This window comes from Medicago sativa, chromosome 7 (assembly GCF_051527215.1).
Source record: "Medicago sativa cultivar Bolivia chromosome 7, Bolivia_mono, whole genome shotgun sequence".
Lineage (NCBI taxonomy): Eukaryota > Viridiplantae > Streptophyta > Magnoliopsida > Fabales > Fabaceae > Medicago > Medicago sativa.
In genome coordinates, this window is record NC_140755.1 from 84,044,570 (window position 1) to 84,063,495 (window position 18,926).

Here is an 18,926-nt window from a genome sequence, read left to right on the forward strand (position 1 = left end):
TGTGGCAACTTGCTTGAACTCCCTATAAATATCGATTCCTTGAATGAATTAAGACTAGATGGAAGCAATGTGAAGATGTTGCCTTCAAGCATTAAGAAACTTGAAAGCCTTCAAATTTTGTACTTAGACAACTGCAAGAAGCTTGGTTGTCTCACGGAGGTTCCTCTACACATCAAAGAGCTTCATGTCGACACAGGGGCGGACCTGGACTCCCAATATTGGCGAGGCACAACTTTTTATCAAATAATTAAATACCGAGCATGAGTTAACTACCGCTTGCAACGAGTGCCAAATAACTTGAATCAGGGTTATTAGAGTAAATTTTGGGTGTAAATGAGCAATTTTCATAATGAGAAGATTAATTTTCAATAACATATGCAAATATGAGGCCCAAGCCCATAACAACAAACACATGTAAAGGAACTAAATGAACAAGAGTGGCTGTGCTGCTGGAACCCCCCATACAACACCAGAACCAGCAATAACAGCCGCAGCTGGTCATACACCAAAGCCACAGCACCCAAGCTGCTGCAGCAAAAGCGCTAAACGCGACTACCCATCCCACCAGCAGCCCCAAAACAGCAACAGTAGCCGAACTAAACTCACAGACAAGGTCTACTGCTTAAAGCAGCTGATGGCAGATATCAGCAAACACAAACCTGCACCTACAAAGACTTTTCCTTTCTTACCTGCACCTAAAAAAATTAGATTGCTTTGGTGTGGCACTTGCCACACCAGGACCTGTTCGGGTCCGCCCCTGCGTCGACAACTGCATCTGGTGAAGGTTTCAAGTTTGAAGGATCTTTCACAAATTTGAAATAAAATTATTGATTTTTAAATAGTTTTTATTTAGAAAAGAAAAGAAAGAAATTAAATCAATTAAAAACCATTAAAAAATCAATTATTTTATTTCATTAATTCTAATTATGAAAAATTTGTCTTTTAGTGTGCCACGTGGCGTGAAATAAGTGGTCCACGTGGCACACTGTTAGTTTTAACATTTTTTTTAACTTGAAGTTAACTGAAGGACCATTGACAAATTTTTAACAAACTGCAGGGACCAATGACATATTAAAGTCTAGTTTCAACATCAACCTTCAACTTTCGTTATCATAGTTGATGTCTAAAATAATGTTCGAATATAATAAAATTGAATTAGATCGCTTTGAAATTCCATTTCAAAAATTAAGAATTGAAATTATAAAAAGTTGACATTAAACTACTTTCCATAATTCTAAGGCAAGGAAGAACTACTTAATCATCACCCTAATGAGAAAAACGGAAATAGAAAGAAAGGAAAAAAGAAAAAAAAAACTCAACTTTATTGAAATTTCAATAACAGGGACAAGATTATAATGATTTAATAATAATAATAATAGTGGTAATAATTATAAGTGCAATGCAAGTTGCACCTCACCAGAATCTACCACTTCTTGTCTCAACCGACATTTTACTGACAAATGGAGTCCTTGTGTTCAAAGAGAAAAACGCACAATATGTAAAGCACACTATTCCTAATTCCACTCACACTATAATATCCTCACCCCAACAAAATTTGCATCATTAACCATTGAAAATACAACACTCTCACCCTTTATTTACACAACATCTTCTTCCACCACCTCATTCTCTCTCCCACAATTTTTCTCTCTCTTTATTTTTGCAATTTTCTCTCAAATGGTTATCAAAATATTCATGTTTACCTTCATGGTAACCTCAATAATATTCTTTTTTCTCTTCATCCCTACAAGACTAACCCTTCAAATTTCAACCTTGAAACCTAGTACTATGGACTACTTCAATGTCCTAAAAGCCAACATAACATACCCAATTACTTTTGCTTACTTGATCTCTGCATCCAAAGGAGATACTGTGAAGCTCAAAAGGTTGCTTAAAGTGTTGTATCATCCAAATAACTACTATTTGATTCACATGGATTATGGTGCTCCAGATGCAGAACATAAAGATGTGGCAGAATATGTTGCTAATGATCCTGTTTTTAGTCAAGTTGGAAATGTTTGGATTGTTGGGAAGCCTAATTTGGTAACTTATAGAGGACCAACTATGCTTGCAACTACTCTTCATGCTATGGCAATGCTTCTTAAGACATGTCATTGGGATTGGTTTATTAATCTTAGTGCTTCTGATTATCCCTTGGTTACACAAGATGGTATGGTGAGTGTCCTTAATTACTATATGACATTTGAATAAATCAATCTATGTGTGTGTGTTTAATTTCAAGTTAGCATAGTTTACTTGTTACAAGATTTTAAATCTAGATTGCAATTATATACAAGGTGTAACGTTTTTTTAAGATGCTACATATTTGTTGCTTATGCATTGTTTTATTGGATTTGTGAAATGATCTTAACTATGGTGATTTGATTGCATTTGTTAATGATTGATTTAAATTGGTATGAACCTTTTTTGAATTTTCAGATCTGATCCAAGTTTTTTCTGAGGTGCCAAGGGATATTAATTTCATACAACATAGTAGTCGCTTGGGTTGGAAATTGTGAGTGGAATATTGTTCATTCATGTGATTTTCTATTTTCATATGCATTGTGATTTGTACTAATTTCATGACTTTTATTTATTTTTTTTTATTTTTTTTATAACCAATTTTAGCAATAAGAGAGGGAAGCCAATGATTATAGATCCGGGACTTTATAGCCTCAATAAATCAGATATTTGGTGGATCATTAAGCAAAGGAATTTGCCAACATCTTTTAAACTATACACAGGTTTAATTTCCCTTCAATCTCTTAGCTTATTTTGGACTTTGCTAATGTATGTGTTTGTGTGTTTGCAAGTGCTTTTCCTCTTGTTCCCTTCATTACACGCATGTTATCTTATCTTTTTTGCTAAGTAATTTAAGGGGATATATATGTGGACCATGTGATTCTATAAAATATGATTAGGGTGACCATGAGTTGTCACAAAATACATGGCAATGAATCAAATGTCATAGTTTATTGTCATTTGGTTAATTGGTTAATGTCCTTATTAGAACATATTCGACATCTTGTCTATTGGTATAGTCTATAGATTAGTTTAACATTTATGTCACTTAGATTAGAACATTTAAATATGATATTGTTCAGAAGTTGCGTGTTATGGTTGGATTTAGAGATTTAAGGATTAAACTATCAATACTGTTCTGGATGCAAAAGAAAATGTCACTTTCAACAATTTGTTCGTTAGTCATGGAAGGTAATTTAATGGTAGCTAGGTGGTAGCTGTTGAGCATTCATGTGTATAATGTGGTATCAAGAAATTTTACCTAACTATGTAGTTGAGTGCCTTGAACCCCACAACCTCCTCTTACCCACCAAGATTAGTATTTATCTATTTTCATCAACTCCTGCATGATGAATTTTATGGAAAATGTGGTGTGGGCACTATATAAGCACATTTACATATAAATTATTAATTGAATAGAAAATTGGGATGAAATATAACCTTCAAATTATTAGGATTATTTCCCAAGAAAATCGAAAGGAAGGATACATAAAAAATAGCACATTTAGTTACACAAATACAATATATTGTGTAGAATTTGTCGTCCTTATATTGTTTTGATCAATTCTGTCCTTATATGGGGAGAATAAAGAATTTTTTTTATAGTTAGGATGTAATAACATTCACAATAGAGAAATTCATTTTTAGTACTTAATTGAGTTCAACATGTATATATAACTCATTATAATTTTTTAATAGTGGTACCTAATAAGTACTCAATCTCTAAAACCCAGTACATCACATAAATTTTTTAAACAAGATCCACTAATCACCTATCAATCTCTATATCATTACATTTTTTTTTTAAATATTAAAGATATGTGAGATCCGCAAATAAATGAGATTTATTTGAGACCTACAAACTTATTAAATATTCAATTTTTTCCCCACAATGATGGTATATAATAAGTATAAGTTGAAGGTGAGAAAAAACACAAGAAGGGGGGTTGAATTGTGTTTTTGGAAAATTCTTCGTTTCTCCTAAAAACTGAACACACTGATCAGAAGCTAAGTGAGACAGCTTCTGAAGTGATAATCAGAATCTAAATGCAGCGGAATAAATCAGAGAGAGAGAAGAAGAACGACACAAAGCAATTATACTGGTTCCTTCCACAATCCGGAAGTAGTCCAGTCCCCCTTGCACTTCCAAGGAGATTTCACTATGAGTAATATCTGATTACAAATGCTCAAGCACACAAGCAAGAGACTTCCAATGCTCAAGCACACAAGCAAGAGACTTCCTTTGCTCAAGAACACAATCAAGAGACTTCCTGCTCAAGCACAACTGCAAGAGACTTCCTAACTAAACAAAATTACACAGAAAATTGTTTAAGGTTGAACACTTGATATACAATCAGAGGTGCTCACAATACAAATCAGATACAGACTCAATGGACTTAAGAATTTCTAAGATATGACTTTGAGACACAGAAATTCTAAGTGAATGCAGAACAATTTCAGCAGAGGTTTGGTACTTGTGAAAATCTTTGTGAGTCTTTCGTTCAGCGTTCTTGCATTACCAATTCTCTAGGTCTTCACTCCTTTATATAGAGGTGTGAAAGAGACGTTGTGAAATTGCCAGCACACCAAAGAGTCGTTGTTGAAGCTTGATCTTTCACCAATGATCTTTTGCCTGATTTGGTTGTTGTCCTATGAAGAACCAATTTGAAATCCATTCCTTATCCAAAGGAACATCTATGCAGGCGAGACCGTATTCTGGAGCTGTTTTCTTGTCTTGAAGTGCAGACACAAAACAGAGTAGTGGAGAACGTGGTTGTACAATTCGTACAAAGTACAATGTCAACGCTTTCGTCCAAATTGCAAACACATGCCTTCAAACACCTTTGAAATGACCGTTGCAAACTCCACTAATCCTTTGTTTGTGTTTTCGAATCCAATAGACAGCTTTTGCATTGATGATTCTTCAATTCTTGATTCTTTGCAAATCCAGTTGATATTCAGCTTCTGGTGAAATGGCTTCTGATGAGGCAGCTTCTGATGATGCAGCTTCTGATGAGATGACTTCTGCAGCTTCTGATGATGCAGCTTCTGATGATGTGACTTCTGGACCTCTTGTCTTCAGGAGCACTATTCTTCAGGAGCAGCTTACTTCAGGAGCGCTATTTCTTCAGGAGCAGCTTGACTTCAGGAGCGCTTTTTCTTTAGGAGCAAGTTGCCTTCAGGAGCGTCCAAGCTTCAAATTTTTGTTGTTTCCATAGCTCTTTATTTGCTCATTCAGAACCAATGATGATGTAACTTTATAATTATGGTCCTGTACACTTGAACAAATATTAGCTAATCCAATTTACAATTTTTAATACCTTGTTATCATCAAAACTCTTTAAGGTTTATTGTTAAACACATTTTGTTCCAACAATCTCCCCCTTTTTGATGATGACAAACAAAAGTATTTAAAATTGATCAATTGTTGTTAATCTAATTAACAAGTTGACTTTGGGGTTCTGAGGTTTGTAAGCTCAGAATCTGAGGTTTGTAAGCTCAAACTCCCCCTGAGTCTGATAGTCTTTAAGGTGAGGTTTGTAAGCTCCCCCTAAGTTCTATCCAGGTTAATTAAATTCATTTTGCGCGCAATAATTATTATCAGAGCTTAAAAGCAAAACTGAATCAATGAAAGAATTTACTTATAGATAAGAAGAATGGTTCAATTAACTTTACTTGAATTTTGATACTCCTTCGTTCATTCATAGCTTATACCAATAAGGTAAAAAGATAGAAGTTTTTCAAAAATTTCAAATGCCATTAATGGGGCTCAGAGCCTTTAAATACTTGTCACATATACTCCCCCTTTTGTCATTATCAAAAAAAATTAAAATAAATCTAAGCACAAAAGACAAAAAGATATGAGAAAAACTCAAACGTGAGAGAGTATACTAAGCAATGAACTAAATAAATCAGAGCAAAAATCATGTATATTCAATTGTCAGAAGCAGCTAAACAGTCAGAATCAGTAAGCATTCAGAAGCAAAGAGAATTAAAACAGAATGGTTTCAGAAGCAAGGACTAGGAATTCAAAACAAACAACAAACAAAAAGAAAAACACAAGGGTGTGCAACTAAGTGTTGGTTTGATGTTGTTTCTTCATCTCCTCCATTTCTTCAATCTTCTTCTGCAACAGTTCTTCAAGCTGTTGTTGCCTCTGGAGAAGAGCCTGTTCCCTTTCCTTAGCTTCTTGCTGCTGCTGTGCCATCTGTTTCTTCAGAAGCTTACACAACCTTGCTTCTCTGGTCAAGTAATCCGTTTCTAAAAAGAAAGGCTGGTTTGCCAGGAGCAGTGTAGAACTTCTTATTCTGAGACTCTGATTCAGATGCTCCATTAACTTCCTGACAGAAGCTTCCTTGCTTCTGATGCACTTAGCCCTTAAGCTTTCAATTAGCTCAGTTGCCCGGTTCTGAAGTGATGCCCAGGAGTCTTCATATGCACTTGTGAGATCAATTGTCCTTCGTTGATCCACAAGATTAAGCAATTGACTAAGGATTGTCTGAAGCTCAGAATTGATATATCCAGATTCCAGGATGTTTGTGGGTGGATGTTCAAGGATTTCAAGATCAGAATCACTGATTTCTAAGTCTTGAATAGGGTTAGGAACTGGAATGGTAAGGTGTGTTTGTGTGTTAGAAGATGAGGGCTGGTCAGAATCAATGTGTGTGGTGGAGGTTGAGGCTTGAACATTGACTAGAGAGATGTCAACATCCATGGGAGTTGGTTCAGGAGAGTGTTCAGGTAAAGGTTGAAATTCAGTTTCAGATGGTGGTTGTTGTGGTGAAGTTGATGTTTGAGTGTTGAGTTGGGGGTCAATGGTAGCTGTTGGTGATTGTGGGGGTGTTGTGGGTTTATGTGGTTCAGGTGTTTGTTGATGAGGGTTTTCTGAAACAACATTTTCAGAAGCAGCTGCTTCTGGAGTTGTTTCAGAGGCTTTTTCTGAGGTGGATTTGTCTATGGGTAACTCACCTGAGTAATGGAGAGCAAGATTGTCTAAGACAGAAGTGTCTTCTATTGGTTCAGGTACAGATGTTGAAGAAGGTGAAATGGGGATAGAGGTGACTGGAATCTGAATTACCTGATCTGCAGGGCCAGCTTCAGAAGTGATCTCTTGTGGATCAGCAGCTTGAGGAACTACTTCTGAAGTTCCCTCTTCTGGAGCATTTTCAAACATGAGCATCATATCGTCTTCCTCATTGTCTTCAGTGGGCTTACCAGCAATGGCTCTTACTTCAGCCAATTTATCTTTGTAGAACCTATCACAATCTTCCAATCCCAAGGCCTTGAGCTTTTCATCTCTTTGATGAGTGTATTGTGCTTTTAGATCCTTTTTGTCTGCAATAAGTTCAGAAGCACGTTCATCTGCCATCCTTTTCCTTATTGGAGTCATCTCAACCATAGGACTCACAAGTTGAAGGGGAGCCTTCTTCTTCTTCAGCTTGGGATCAGCCTCTTCTTTTTCCATTTCTTCAAGAGCTTCCTCCAGCTGCTCTTGAGTGATTACCAAGTCTGCCTTACCTTTTCTTCTCTTCTGAGGAATAGAAGCAGCACCAATCTTCTGCATCTTTCCTTTATCCTTGATAGAAACAGGTTTAGCTTCAGACTTAGCAGCTTTAGCAATAGCAGCTTCTGACTCAGTACTGGTTCTGGCCTTCTTTCCTTTAGTAGGAGCAGCATCAGATTCAGAACTAGTTCTGGCCCTTTTCCCTTTAGGTGCATCAGAAACAGCAGCTTCTGACACAGCAACTGCTTTGGCCTTCTTGCCTTTTCCTTTAGCAAGAGCAGCTTCCTCCTGAGACCTCGCATCTTCCTCCAAGACGTACTCAGCTACTAATCTAGCTAAGTGTTCAGGATTACTTTCCTTAACTATGGAAGGAAAGTCTCTGATAATCTCAGATTCTTCTGTGGTCAACTCCAACCATTTCTCATCTTTAGGAGCTTCTTTGAAGAACTTCATAGAGTGTAAGCTCCTGCTACTGATAGTCCTTTCAGCAGTAGAGACTTTGAAACATTTATCAGAAGCACTCCTTGTCCTTTTTAAGAACTCCAGCACCCTTCCTTGATGAAAGATTTCAGACAGCAATCTTCCATAGGGTACTTGTTTTCTTCCTCTGATAGTGCTTTCATTTATGGCCCAGCAGAGATGATCCATTACATATCTTGGGAAGTTTATCTTTTCCAAAATAGCCATGAAGTAAATTGCTAGCTTCTGTTGATTGTTGGGTTGGTCAGATCCTCCTGCTCTTTGAAAGAAGCAATCATTACTGAATTTCACCAACATCCTGTTGTGAATCTCCATTTCAGAAGGCTTTGCATCCTTCTTCCCACCCAAAAGAGTGTTGTAGTAACCTTGTAGCAGGACATCTTCCTTCCTGACTATTTCTTGGAATCTTCCCTCTGCATGCCTTCTACAAGCTTTAGCTATAACTTCCTCAGTGATGGTTATAGGAATGCCCATCACTTCAGACCTTATTTCTAAGCTGTCAAATGATGTAGGATTCATATCCATGACCATTTTCCCTTTCTTTGACCCAGCTTGTTTGCTTACAACTTTTGCAGGCTTTTCATTGTACACTTCAGCTTTTAACCAAAAGTCCTTGACCAAATTCACATATGTTGGCCCATTTAGCATTCTGAAATACTCAGACAGCTCCTGTGTTTCTATTAAGCCTTCCATGTTTACTTCGTACTTCTTGAGTGAAGTAAAATCCACTGGTGACTCTATTTGGACTATCAAGGATTCCCATGGAATATCCATAGTCTTTTCTTTGTAGATGGACCATGATTCTGATACGCTTTGCTTGTTTGAAGTAGATTCTGAAACTTTTGAGCTTGATGATGCCATTTGATGATTGACGAAGATTTGAAGAAGATGAAGATTTTTAGGGTTCCAAGGTTGAGAGAATGCGCTTACTTCGCAAACGGTTTGAGAGCAAATGTGTTTGTTGTGAGTGAGTAGTGTGTGAATTGACAAAGTGTTAAAAGTAAAACGATTGCAATTCAAAAGAGACAAACAAACATAACATTAATGACAAAATTGGGGGCGCGTGAAAAGTACTTTCAAAGCTTTTAAATCATCATTGCCCTTTTAGTTATACACCAACACATACAGGCCACGTAAGAAGTTCACAGAGTAACTACCAAGTTAGTGGGCCAGAAGTTACTTTAAAAAGTAACTCCTAACGTTTCCACTAATCCAACTATTCAGAAGCAACAAATCCAGCTTCTGGACTTCAGATGCTGATGTCATCATCAGAAGCGAGTTTTCCTCAGAACCTCAATAAAGAGCTTCTGATGGACTACTGCTTCTGAACTAACTTCAGAACCTAAAATCCTATTCAGGAGCAAGCAAACATTTAATCAGACACGAAGTGCATGTTCAAATTTTTCTTTATAAAATCAAATCTTTCAACAGTTAAAGGCTTAGTAAATATATCAGCCCATTGATTTTCAGTATCAATGAATTGTATATCTAAAATTCCTTTTTGAACATAATCTCTGATAAAATGGTGTTTGATTTCAATGTGCTTAGCTCTTGAATGCAAAATTGGATTTTTAGACAAACAAATAGCAGCAGTATTATCACAATAAATGGGAATACTGTTAGCAGTTATCTGATAATCTTCCAACTGATGTTTCATCCAAAGTAGTTGTGTACAACAACTTGCAGCTGAAATGTATTCTGCTTCTGCTGTAGACATAGCAATAGTTGTTTGTCTTTTGCTAGCCCAGGATATAAGATTATCACCCAGAAATTGACAATTGCCACTGGTTGATTTTCTTTCAATCCTATCACCAGCATAATCAGCATCACAGAATCCAATTAGCTTATAATCTAAGGATTTCCTATAAAGGAGTCCAAGATTAGTTGTTCCCTTCAAATACCTGAAGATTCTCTTGACAGCAGTCATATGAGATTCTCTAGGATCTGATTGGAATCTTGCACACAAGCATACACTGAATAAAATATCTGGCCTAGATGCAGTGAGGTATAACAAAGAACCAATCATACCTCTATACAGCTTCTGATCTACTTTAGCTCCTTCATCTTCTTTGCTCAGGTTGCACGTAGGATGCATTGGAGTGTTCATCACTTTACAATCTTCAAGTTTGAACTTCTTCAGAAGCTCCTTTGTGTACTTTGATTGATGAACATAGACTCCATCTTTGCATTGATTGATTTGAATGCCAAGGAAGAACTTCAGCTCTCCCATCATGCTCATTTCAAATTCATCCTGCATTAACTCAGAAAATTCCTTGCAAAGAGATGCATTAGTAGAACCAAATATTATATCATCAACATATATTTGCACAACAAGAATATCTTTCCCAAGGGTCCTTCTGAAGAGTGTAGTGTCAACCTGTCCTCTCTTAAAATCATTTTTGATTAAGAAATTACTTAGTCTATCATACCAAGCTCTGGGAGCTTGTTTCAAGCCATATAGTGATTTCTTCAATTTAAAAACATGGTCAGGATATTTAATATCCTCAAATCCAGGAGGTTGCTTAACATACACTTCTTCTTCTATGACACCATTGAGAAATGCACTCTTGACATCCATCTGATATAATATTATGCCATGATTAACTGCATAGGAAAGAAGTAACCTGATTGCTTCCAATCTTGCAACTGGAGCAAACGTTTCAGTGTAATCAATGCCTTCTTGTTGACTATACCCTTGTGCAACAAGTCTGGCTTTGTTTCTTGTTACTTCACCTTGCTCATTCAGCTTGTTTCTGAATACCCATTTTGTTCCAATAATGTTCTTGTGCTGAGGTTTGGGTACCAGATCCCACACATCATTTCTTTGAAATTGATTCAACTCTTCTTGCATAGCTAGGATCCATCCATCATCTGAGAGTGCTTCATCAACTGTTGTAGGTTCAATCATTGAGATTAGTCCAATCATTGACTCTTCTTGTCTGAAATGTGATCTTGTTCTTCTTGGACTATCTTTGTTTCCAATGATTAGCTCCTCAGGATGTGAAGACTTGTGTTTGAATGTGTTTCTGGGAGGATCTTCTTGATGTGAGCCATCTTGTGCTTTATCAGAAGCAGTTTCATCTTGCGCTTCTGATGTGGGTTCAGCTTCTGGACTATCTTCAGACTCAGCTATCTGATCAGGTTCTGGAGTAGCTTCAGGAACCTGTATCTCTGCAAAACTTTCACCCTGCTTTGAAGTTTTATCTTCAAGCTCCTTGTCATCAAATTTAACGTGCATAGATTCTTCAACACAGAGTGTTTCTGAATTATACACTCTGTATGCCTTTGACCTTTCAGAGTAACCTAAAAAGATTCCTCTTTGGGCCTTGGCATCAAATTTCTTTAGGTAGAGCTTGTTGTTCAGAATGTAACAAGTACATCCAAATTGATGAAAGTAAGAGATATTGGGTTTTCTTCCTTTAAAGAGTTCATATGCTGTTTTCTCCAAAATAGGTCTAATATAGATCCTGTTTTGAACATAGCATGCTGTATTCACTGCTTCTGCCCAAAAATGTTTTGGTAAATGGTTTTCATGAATCATGGTTCTGGCCATTTCTTGTAAAGTTCTATTCTTTCTCTCTACAACTCCATTTTGTTGTGGTGTTCTAGGAGAAGAGAATTCATGGAAAATTCCATGTTTTTCACAAAAAGCTTCAAATGGCTCATTTTCAAATTCTCCACCATGATCACTTCTGACTTTCAAAATTTTTGATTCTTTTTCAGATTGAATTTGAGTGCAGAAGCTACTGAATACATCACACGCAACATCTTTACTCTTTATGAATTTCACCCAAGTCCATCTGCTGTAATCATCAACAATGACTAATCCATATCTACTTCCATATAAGGATGCAGTACTTACTGGTCCAAATAAATCAATATGGAGTAATTCTAAAGGTCTTGAGGTTGAGACAATGTCTTTGGTTTTAAAAGATGATTTCACAATTTTCCCTCTCTGACATGCACCACAAAGTGCATCTGAATGATAGTCAATGTCTGGTAGCCCTTTCACAAGTTGTAACTTACTAAGCTTAGAGATTAACCTCCAGTTAGCATGTCCCAACCTTCTGTGCCACATCCATTTCTTATCATTCACTGATAGTAGGCAGATCACCTTCTGATCAGCCAGTTCAGAAAAATTGATTTTATAGACATTGTCAACTCTCTTTCCCTTGAACACAATGGATTTGTCTTTCTTGTTGATTACTGTACAGTTGGGTTTTTCAAAAAGCACATCATAACCATTATCACAAAATTGACTTATACTCAAAAGGTTATGTTCAAGACCATCTACCAACCATACATTATTAATTGAGGTAGAGGAATTACCAATAGTTCCTGTACCTATGATCCTGCCTGACTGGTTGCCTCCAAATTTCACATTTCCTCCCTCTTTCATTGTTAGGCTGAGGAACATGGACTTGTCTCCTGTCATGTGTCTTGAGCAACCGCTGTCTAGGTACCATGATCTTTGCTTTGGCACTGCTCTTAGACATACCTGCATCATTGACATTTTTAGATTTAGGTACCCATTGTTCTATGGGTCCTGGAAGGTTAGTACTTAAGGCTTTACTCTTCACTTCTTGTACCTTGTGCTGTGAGTTGGGTTGCTTCTGATTAATCATCACCTTAGGTTTTGGTACTTCAGAAGCAGCAACTGTCTTCTTCTGAAACTTAGACTTCAGAACCCCAGATTTTGGTTTCACCAGACTCTGAGGAATAGGTTCTGATCTTTTCAGGATCCTAACCTTTGAAGTTTTGGAATCAGATTTGATCATAGCCTTTGACTTAGAGTTCTTTGGCTTTGAAGTAATCTTAGCCTTAAAACTGGAAGCTTCAGGTTCTGATTGAACAACAGTTTCCAACTCAGCCCCTTCTGGTACAAAGAATGTTTTCAGACCTTCCTTGATGCATTCACAACAAGACTTTAGATTGGTTTTCTCCAGTTTCACTTCTGGAAAACCAATTCCTCTGCCATTGTTCTTGTAAATGCTATAAATCATAGAAGCCACTCTGCTTCTGTCAATGCCAGATATAATGAAGTCTTCAAGAGCAATTTCATGATTACTTAAAGGTTTTTCATTACACTTTTCTTGTAGCTTCTGACATAAGAACCTGAGCTGGTCTTCATATGTTTTACACATGAAGTCAAAGCCCCTAAGTCCCTGTTCAGAAGCTTTCAGATCCAATAGAGTTGATTTTTGCTGTTGTACCAAATCAGCATATTTTTCTTTTAAATCCTTCAACTCATTGGTTCTTACTTCAAAATGTGTAAGAAGTTCTTTAAGTGACTCAACAAGTTCATCTCTGGGAATTTTGGAATATACCTCATTTTCATCTTCTGAGTCTGAATCTGATCCAGCTTCTGAAGTTGCTGTTGCTACCAACCCAACAGCTACCTTTGCATCTTCATCAGCTTCCTCTTTATCAGATCCAGATTCACTACCCAAATCATCCCAGGTTGCCATTAAACTCTGCTTAATCTGCTTCTTGAGTTTGCTTGGTTTGAAGGTAGACCTCTTTGACTTGTCCTTTGACTTTTCTCTTTGAAGATCAGGGCATTCAGCAATGAAGTGACCTGGCTTCTTACAGTTGAAGCATCCCTTCTGATCTTCTTTCCTTGAGCTTCTGGAGTTACCCCTTCTGGAGAGAAACTTTCTGTTCTTCTTGGCCAGATATTGAAGTCTGTTTGAGAGCATGGCCATTTCTGCAGCATCTGGTTCAGAATCTGAACTTGACTGTTCTTCCTCTTCAGATTCAACCACTTTGAGAGCTTTTGATGACTTGCCTTTGGATGGAAGAGCTATTGATTTACTCTTCTTAGTAGACTCATGTTCATTAAGACTTAACTCATGAACTTTGAGAGAACTAACAAGATCTTCGACACTTAAAGTGTTTAAATCTTTAGCTTCCTCAATGGCAGTCACTTTTGGTCTCCATCTGGCAGGTAAGCTTCTGAGTATCTTGCTTACATGATCAGAAGCAACATAGCTCTTCTTTAGAATCTGTAGACCAGAAACTAAGGTTTGAAACCTTGAGTACATCTCCTCAATAGTTTCATCATCCTTCATTTTGAATAACTCATACTGATGTACAAGCAGGAGAGCCTTTGCTTCTTTGACCTTCTTGCTCCCTTCATAATTTGAACAGAGAGAAGCAAACATAGCTTTAGCAGTGGATTTGTCACTCATCTTCATGTATTCTGCTTTGGGTATGGCAGTGACAAGAGCTCCTCTGATAATATGATGCTTCTTGTAAAGTTTCCTCAGTTCTGGAGTATGTTTCTTTCTATCCACAGCAGCTCCTTCTTCATCAAGGACTAAACTACCAACGCCGTCTTCCAGAATATCCCACAATTCTTCATCTAGGCTCATGATGTAACTGTAAAAATTGGTCTTCCACCAAGAGAACTCTTCAGCATCTCCATTGAACTTTGGAATTTTTCCAACACTGGTTTTCTTACTATCACTATAATCATGTGAGACATTTTTATAGCTAGTATCACCATCAGGAGGAGGAGTAGTCATGTTTTTCTCAGATCTTTGACTGTTGCACGGTTAAGTGATACACAACAGACCAAGGCTCTAGATACCAATTGAAGGTGAGAAAAAACACAAGAAGGGGGGTTGAATTGTGTTTTTGGAAAATTCTTCGTTTCTCCTAAAAACTGAACACACTGATCAGAAGCTAAGTGAGACAGCTTCTGAAGTGATAATCAGAATCTAAATGCAGCGGAATAAATCAGAGAGAGAGAAGAAGAACGACACAAAGCAATTATACTGGTTCCTTCCACAATCCGGAAGTAGTCCAGTCCCCCTTGCACTTCCAAGGAGATTTCACTATGAGTAATATCTGATTACAAATGCTCAAGCACACAAGCAAGAGACTTCCAATGCTCAAGCACACAAGCAAGAGACTTCCTTTGCTCAAGAACACAATCAAGAGACTTCCTGCTCAAGCACAACTGCAAGAGACTTCCTAACTAAACAAAATTACACAGAAAATTGTTTAAGGTTGAACACTTGATATACAATCAGAGGTGCTCACAATACAAATCAGATACAGACTCAATGGACTTAAGAATTTCTAAGATATGACTTTGAGACACAGAAATTCTAAGTGAATGCAGAACAATTTCAGCAGAGGTTTGGTACTTGTGAAAATCTTTGTGAGTCTTTCGTTCAGCGTTCTTGCATTACCAATTCTCTAGGTCTTCACTCCTTTATATAGAGGTGTGAAAGAGACGTTGTGAAATTGCCAGCACACCAAAGAGTCGTTGTTGAAGCTTGATCTTTCACCAATGATCTTTTGCCTGATTTGGTTGTTGTCCTATGAAGAACCAATTTGAAATCCATTCCTTATCCAAAGGAACATCTATGCAGGCGAGACCGTATTCTGGAGCTGTTTTCTTGTCTTGAAGTGCAGACACAAAACAGAGTAGTGGAGAACGTGGTTGTACAATTCGTACAAAGTACAATGTCAACGCTTTCGTCCAAATTGCAAACACATGCCTTCAAACACCTTTGAAATGACCGTTGCAAACTCCACTAATCCTTTGTTTGTGTTTTCGAATCCAATAGACAGCTTTTGCATTGATGATTCTTCAATTCTTGATTCTTTGCAAATCCAGTTGATATTCAGCTTCTGGTGAAATGGCTTCTGATGAGGCAGCTTCTGATGATGCAGCTTCTGATGAGATGACTTCTGCAGCTTCTGATGATGCAGCTTCTGATGATGTGACTTCTGGACCTCTTGTCTTCAGGAGCACTATTCTTCAGGAGCAGCTTACTTCAGGAGCGCTATTTCTTCAGGAGCAGCTTGACTTCAGGAGCGCTTTTTCTTTAGGAGCAAGTTGCCTTCAGGAGCGTCCAAGCTTCAAATTTTTGTTGTTTCCATAGCTCTTTATTTGCTCATTCAGAACCAATGATGATGTAACTTTATAATTATGGTCCTGTACACTTGAACAAATATTAGCTAATCCAATTTACAATTTTTAATACCTTGTTATCATCAAAACTCTTTAAGGTTTATTGTTAAACACATTTTGTTCCAACATAAGTGCCTCCTTAAATTGGAAAATACACATGTGACTTACTTGAAGATAAAGTAGATGATAATCCATGTACATATGGTGATGGTATTGTGCAGTGTGCAGTGTCTATTTCTAGTGGATGCACATGCCTGATGGCTGATGCAATTATTTTAGTTAATTTCTTGATTGATTCTAGCAATTCACGTGCCTTCATACTTGTAGAGGAACATGGTACATACATAAACGGTGCATACATAATAATGTCTTAATAATGAATACTACCTTTTTCCCTTTGTTTTCTTTTGTTTATGTTTACTAGGTCAGTCTCAATTTCAAACACAGAATAAAAAAAACTTTTCTGGTAATCATTTTATTTTTCTAAATTTTTTAAACTCGAAACCAGTAAAGGAATCTATTCCAAATTATTAACTTTGCATAATTTCTTACTCTTAACAAAGGTTACTTGAGTCAAGTGGCTTGGCGATTCACTTAAGTGATACACAGTCACAAATTTTAAATATTATCATATATAAGTGGTGTTATACGGTTAAATCCACAAGAACCAATTATTTTGATTCAAACTTTGTTAAAAAGAATTGCCAAATTCTTGATATATATATATATATATATATATATATATATATATATATATATATTAAGTAAAATCCAACGTGTGTTGTAAGTATTATTAGACAAGTAGTGGGGTGCAAAAAGAGGAACTTATGGCTTGTCCATCAAAACTGGGAACATATTACATGATAAGGGGAAACAAAAGAAGGGGAAACAAAAGCATTTTTGATGAGCTACACGTGTGTATAAACAAACAATAAAGTTATTATCTATATTGTGAATTTCTTTTCCCTCCCACACATTATGATTTTTATAAAAATGTGAGGGTGAAAGTATACTTCTGAAATATTATGTTAGTCTTAGAAATCGTGGTTGGACCTAACACAATCCCACAAAACTGGTTTGTGAGGTAATGATTGTCCCCACTTCCGATGTGAGACTCTTAACACCCCCCCTCACGACCAGCACTATTGGGCTTGGTTCGTTGACATAAGCGGTGGGTGGCCCGATAGCAGAAACCTGATAGCAGGTGGCCCATTGAATCTTGAAGAGGCTCTGATACCATCTTAGAAATCGTGATTGGGCCTAACACAACCCCACAAAACCGACTTGTGAGGTGGGGATTGCCTCTACTTCCGATGTGGACTCTTAACAGTTTGCTTGATTTTGTGCCAAGGCAATGGAATAGACTATTGACATTATATTATATATCATCGCATTACAATATATTATACTAGACCTCTAAAATTGCATCTGCAATGTTAACAGATTGCATCAGCTAACATCATGATCAATATTCACAAAATTCAGGTTCAGCATGGACAATAGTATCAAGATCATTTTCTGAGTATTGCATCGTGGGATGGGAAAATCTGCCAAGGACTCTACTCCTCTACTACACTAACTTTGTCTCATCACCAGAAGGATATTTCCAAACAGTAATATGCAACTCACAAGACTACAAGAACACCACTGCCAACCATGATCTTCACTACATTACTTGGGACAATCCTCCAAAACAACATCCTAGGTCTCTAGGACTTAAAGATTATAGGAAAATGGTTCTAAGTAGCCGTCCTTTCGCTAGAAAATTCAAGAGAAATGATATTGTTCTCGATAAAATTGATAGAGATCTTTTGAAGAGGTATAAGGGGGGATTTTCTTTTGGAGGGTGGTGTTCTCAAGGTGGAAAGAACAAAGCATGCTCAGGTTTGAGAACTGAGAATTATGGTTTGCTTAAACCTGGTCCTGGCTCAAGAAGGCTCAAAAATTTGTTAAACAAAATCCTTATGGATAAATTTTTTCGCCAAATGCAGTGTAGGTAAACAGTTTTTTGATATAAATCGGGTATCACACCGCTCAAGTTTGTAGGATCACATGGAGGAGAAAGCTCTACAAGAGTTTTAACATGCTTCATTTTCCGTTTTCGAACTTGAGACCTTTGATTAAGCTGGTTGAGATCATTATTGTCTCGTCAGGTTCAAGCACTTTTTTTGCAAGTGTAGGTAACCATTTGATTTCCATTTAATGGATCACTTGTAAAGACAATATACAAAAAATTAGGTTGAAACAGTTTTTTTTGGCAGTTTTGACTTTGTTTAATTTGATGTACAATTATGGGTGGGAACAATGAAAACAGTCATGAAACCAAAGAGACTATATTGATTTGGACATTAGCATCGAGCTCTTTCATTCCAAATTCTAAACAATCTGTAAGGTCGAAACAAATTCTGCCAAGTTTATTTGAAGATTTCTGACTAGTTCCTGTGCATGTTTGGATATAAATTTGTAAGAGATTGCGAGATTAAAACGTTTTTAGACTTAATGATTTTGATATCATTAGGCCTTCTCGAGTTTTAAAATGTGATTTGAAAGTTGAAACCTTAGCATCTACTAGTTTATTGTTCAACCAACTTTTTCTGTAATTAAGGAGTTCAACTTATTAGAAAAATTTGCCATTTTTACTTTTTACTTAACTGCATTAAAATATAACTTACTTTACATTCAATTTATTTTTAATCCAAATCAGCTTGTCAAAATAAGTTTATTTAAAATAACTTTTGACCAACGAAAGTTAACGGTTGTAAGAATCATAGTGTGTTTTTGGCAAGATCAACCCTCTAATTTTTGGTGGTTAAGCTTGTAAGATTTTTTTATAAGTAAATCAATTTTATTAATATTATCAATTGCATTCCAGCTGAAGATAATTTGTTCATGCAGGGGTGTTCAAGATGCCAATCAGTTCAATAAGTTTCTCCGAGCTCAACTTATTAGATGACTCAAAATTGCGGACATAATATTTATGTATTATCTACTAAT

The 18,926-nt window shown here is 36.7% G+C and overlaps 1 protein-coding gene across 1 annotated transcript; it reads left to right on the plus strand.

Annotated features, from left to right (window-relative positions):
* The first annotated feature begins 1,562 nt into the window (after window positions 1-1,562).
* On the plus strand, window positions 1,563-18,367 carry LOC146909429 (beta-glucuronosyltransferase GlcAT14A-like). Its single transcript, XM_085730267.1, has 4 exons — window positions 1,563-2,170; window positions 2,440-2,515; window positions 2,629-2,744; window positions 17,418-18,367. Exons 1-4 carry the CDS (start codon window positions 1,678-1,680, stop codon window positions 17,930-17,932), a joined length of 1,200 nt encoding a protein of 399 aa, XP_085586393.1. The 5' UTR covers window positions 1,563-1,677; the 3' UTR covers window positions 17,933-18,367.
* The last annotated feature ends 559 nt before the right edge of the window (window positions 18,368-18,926 follow it).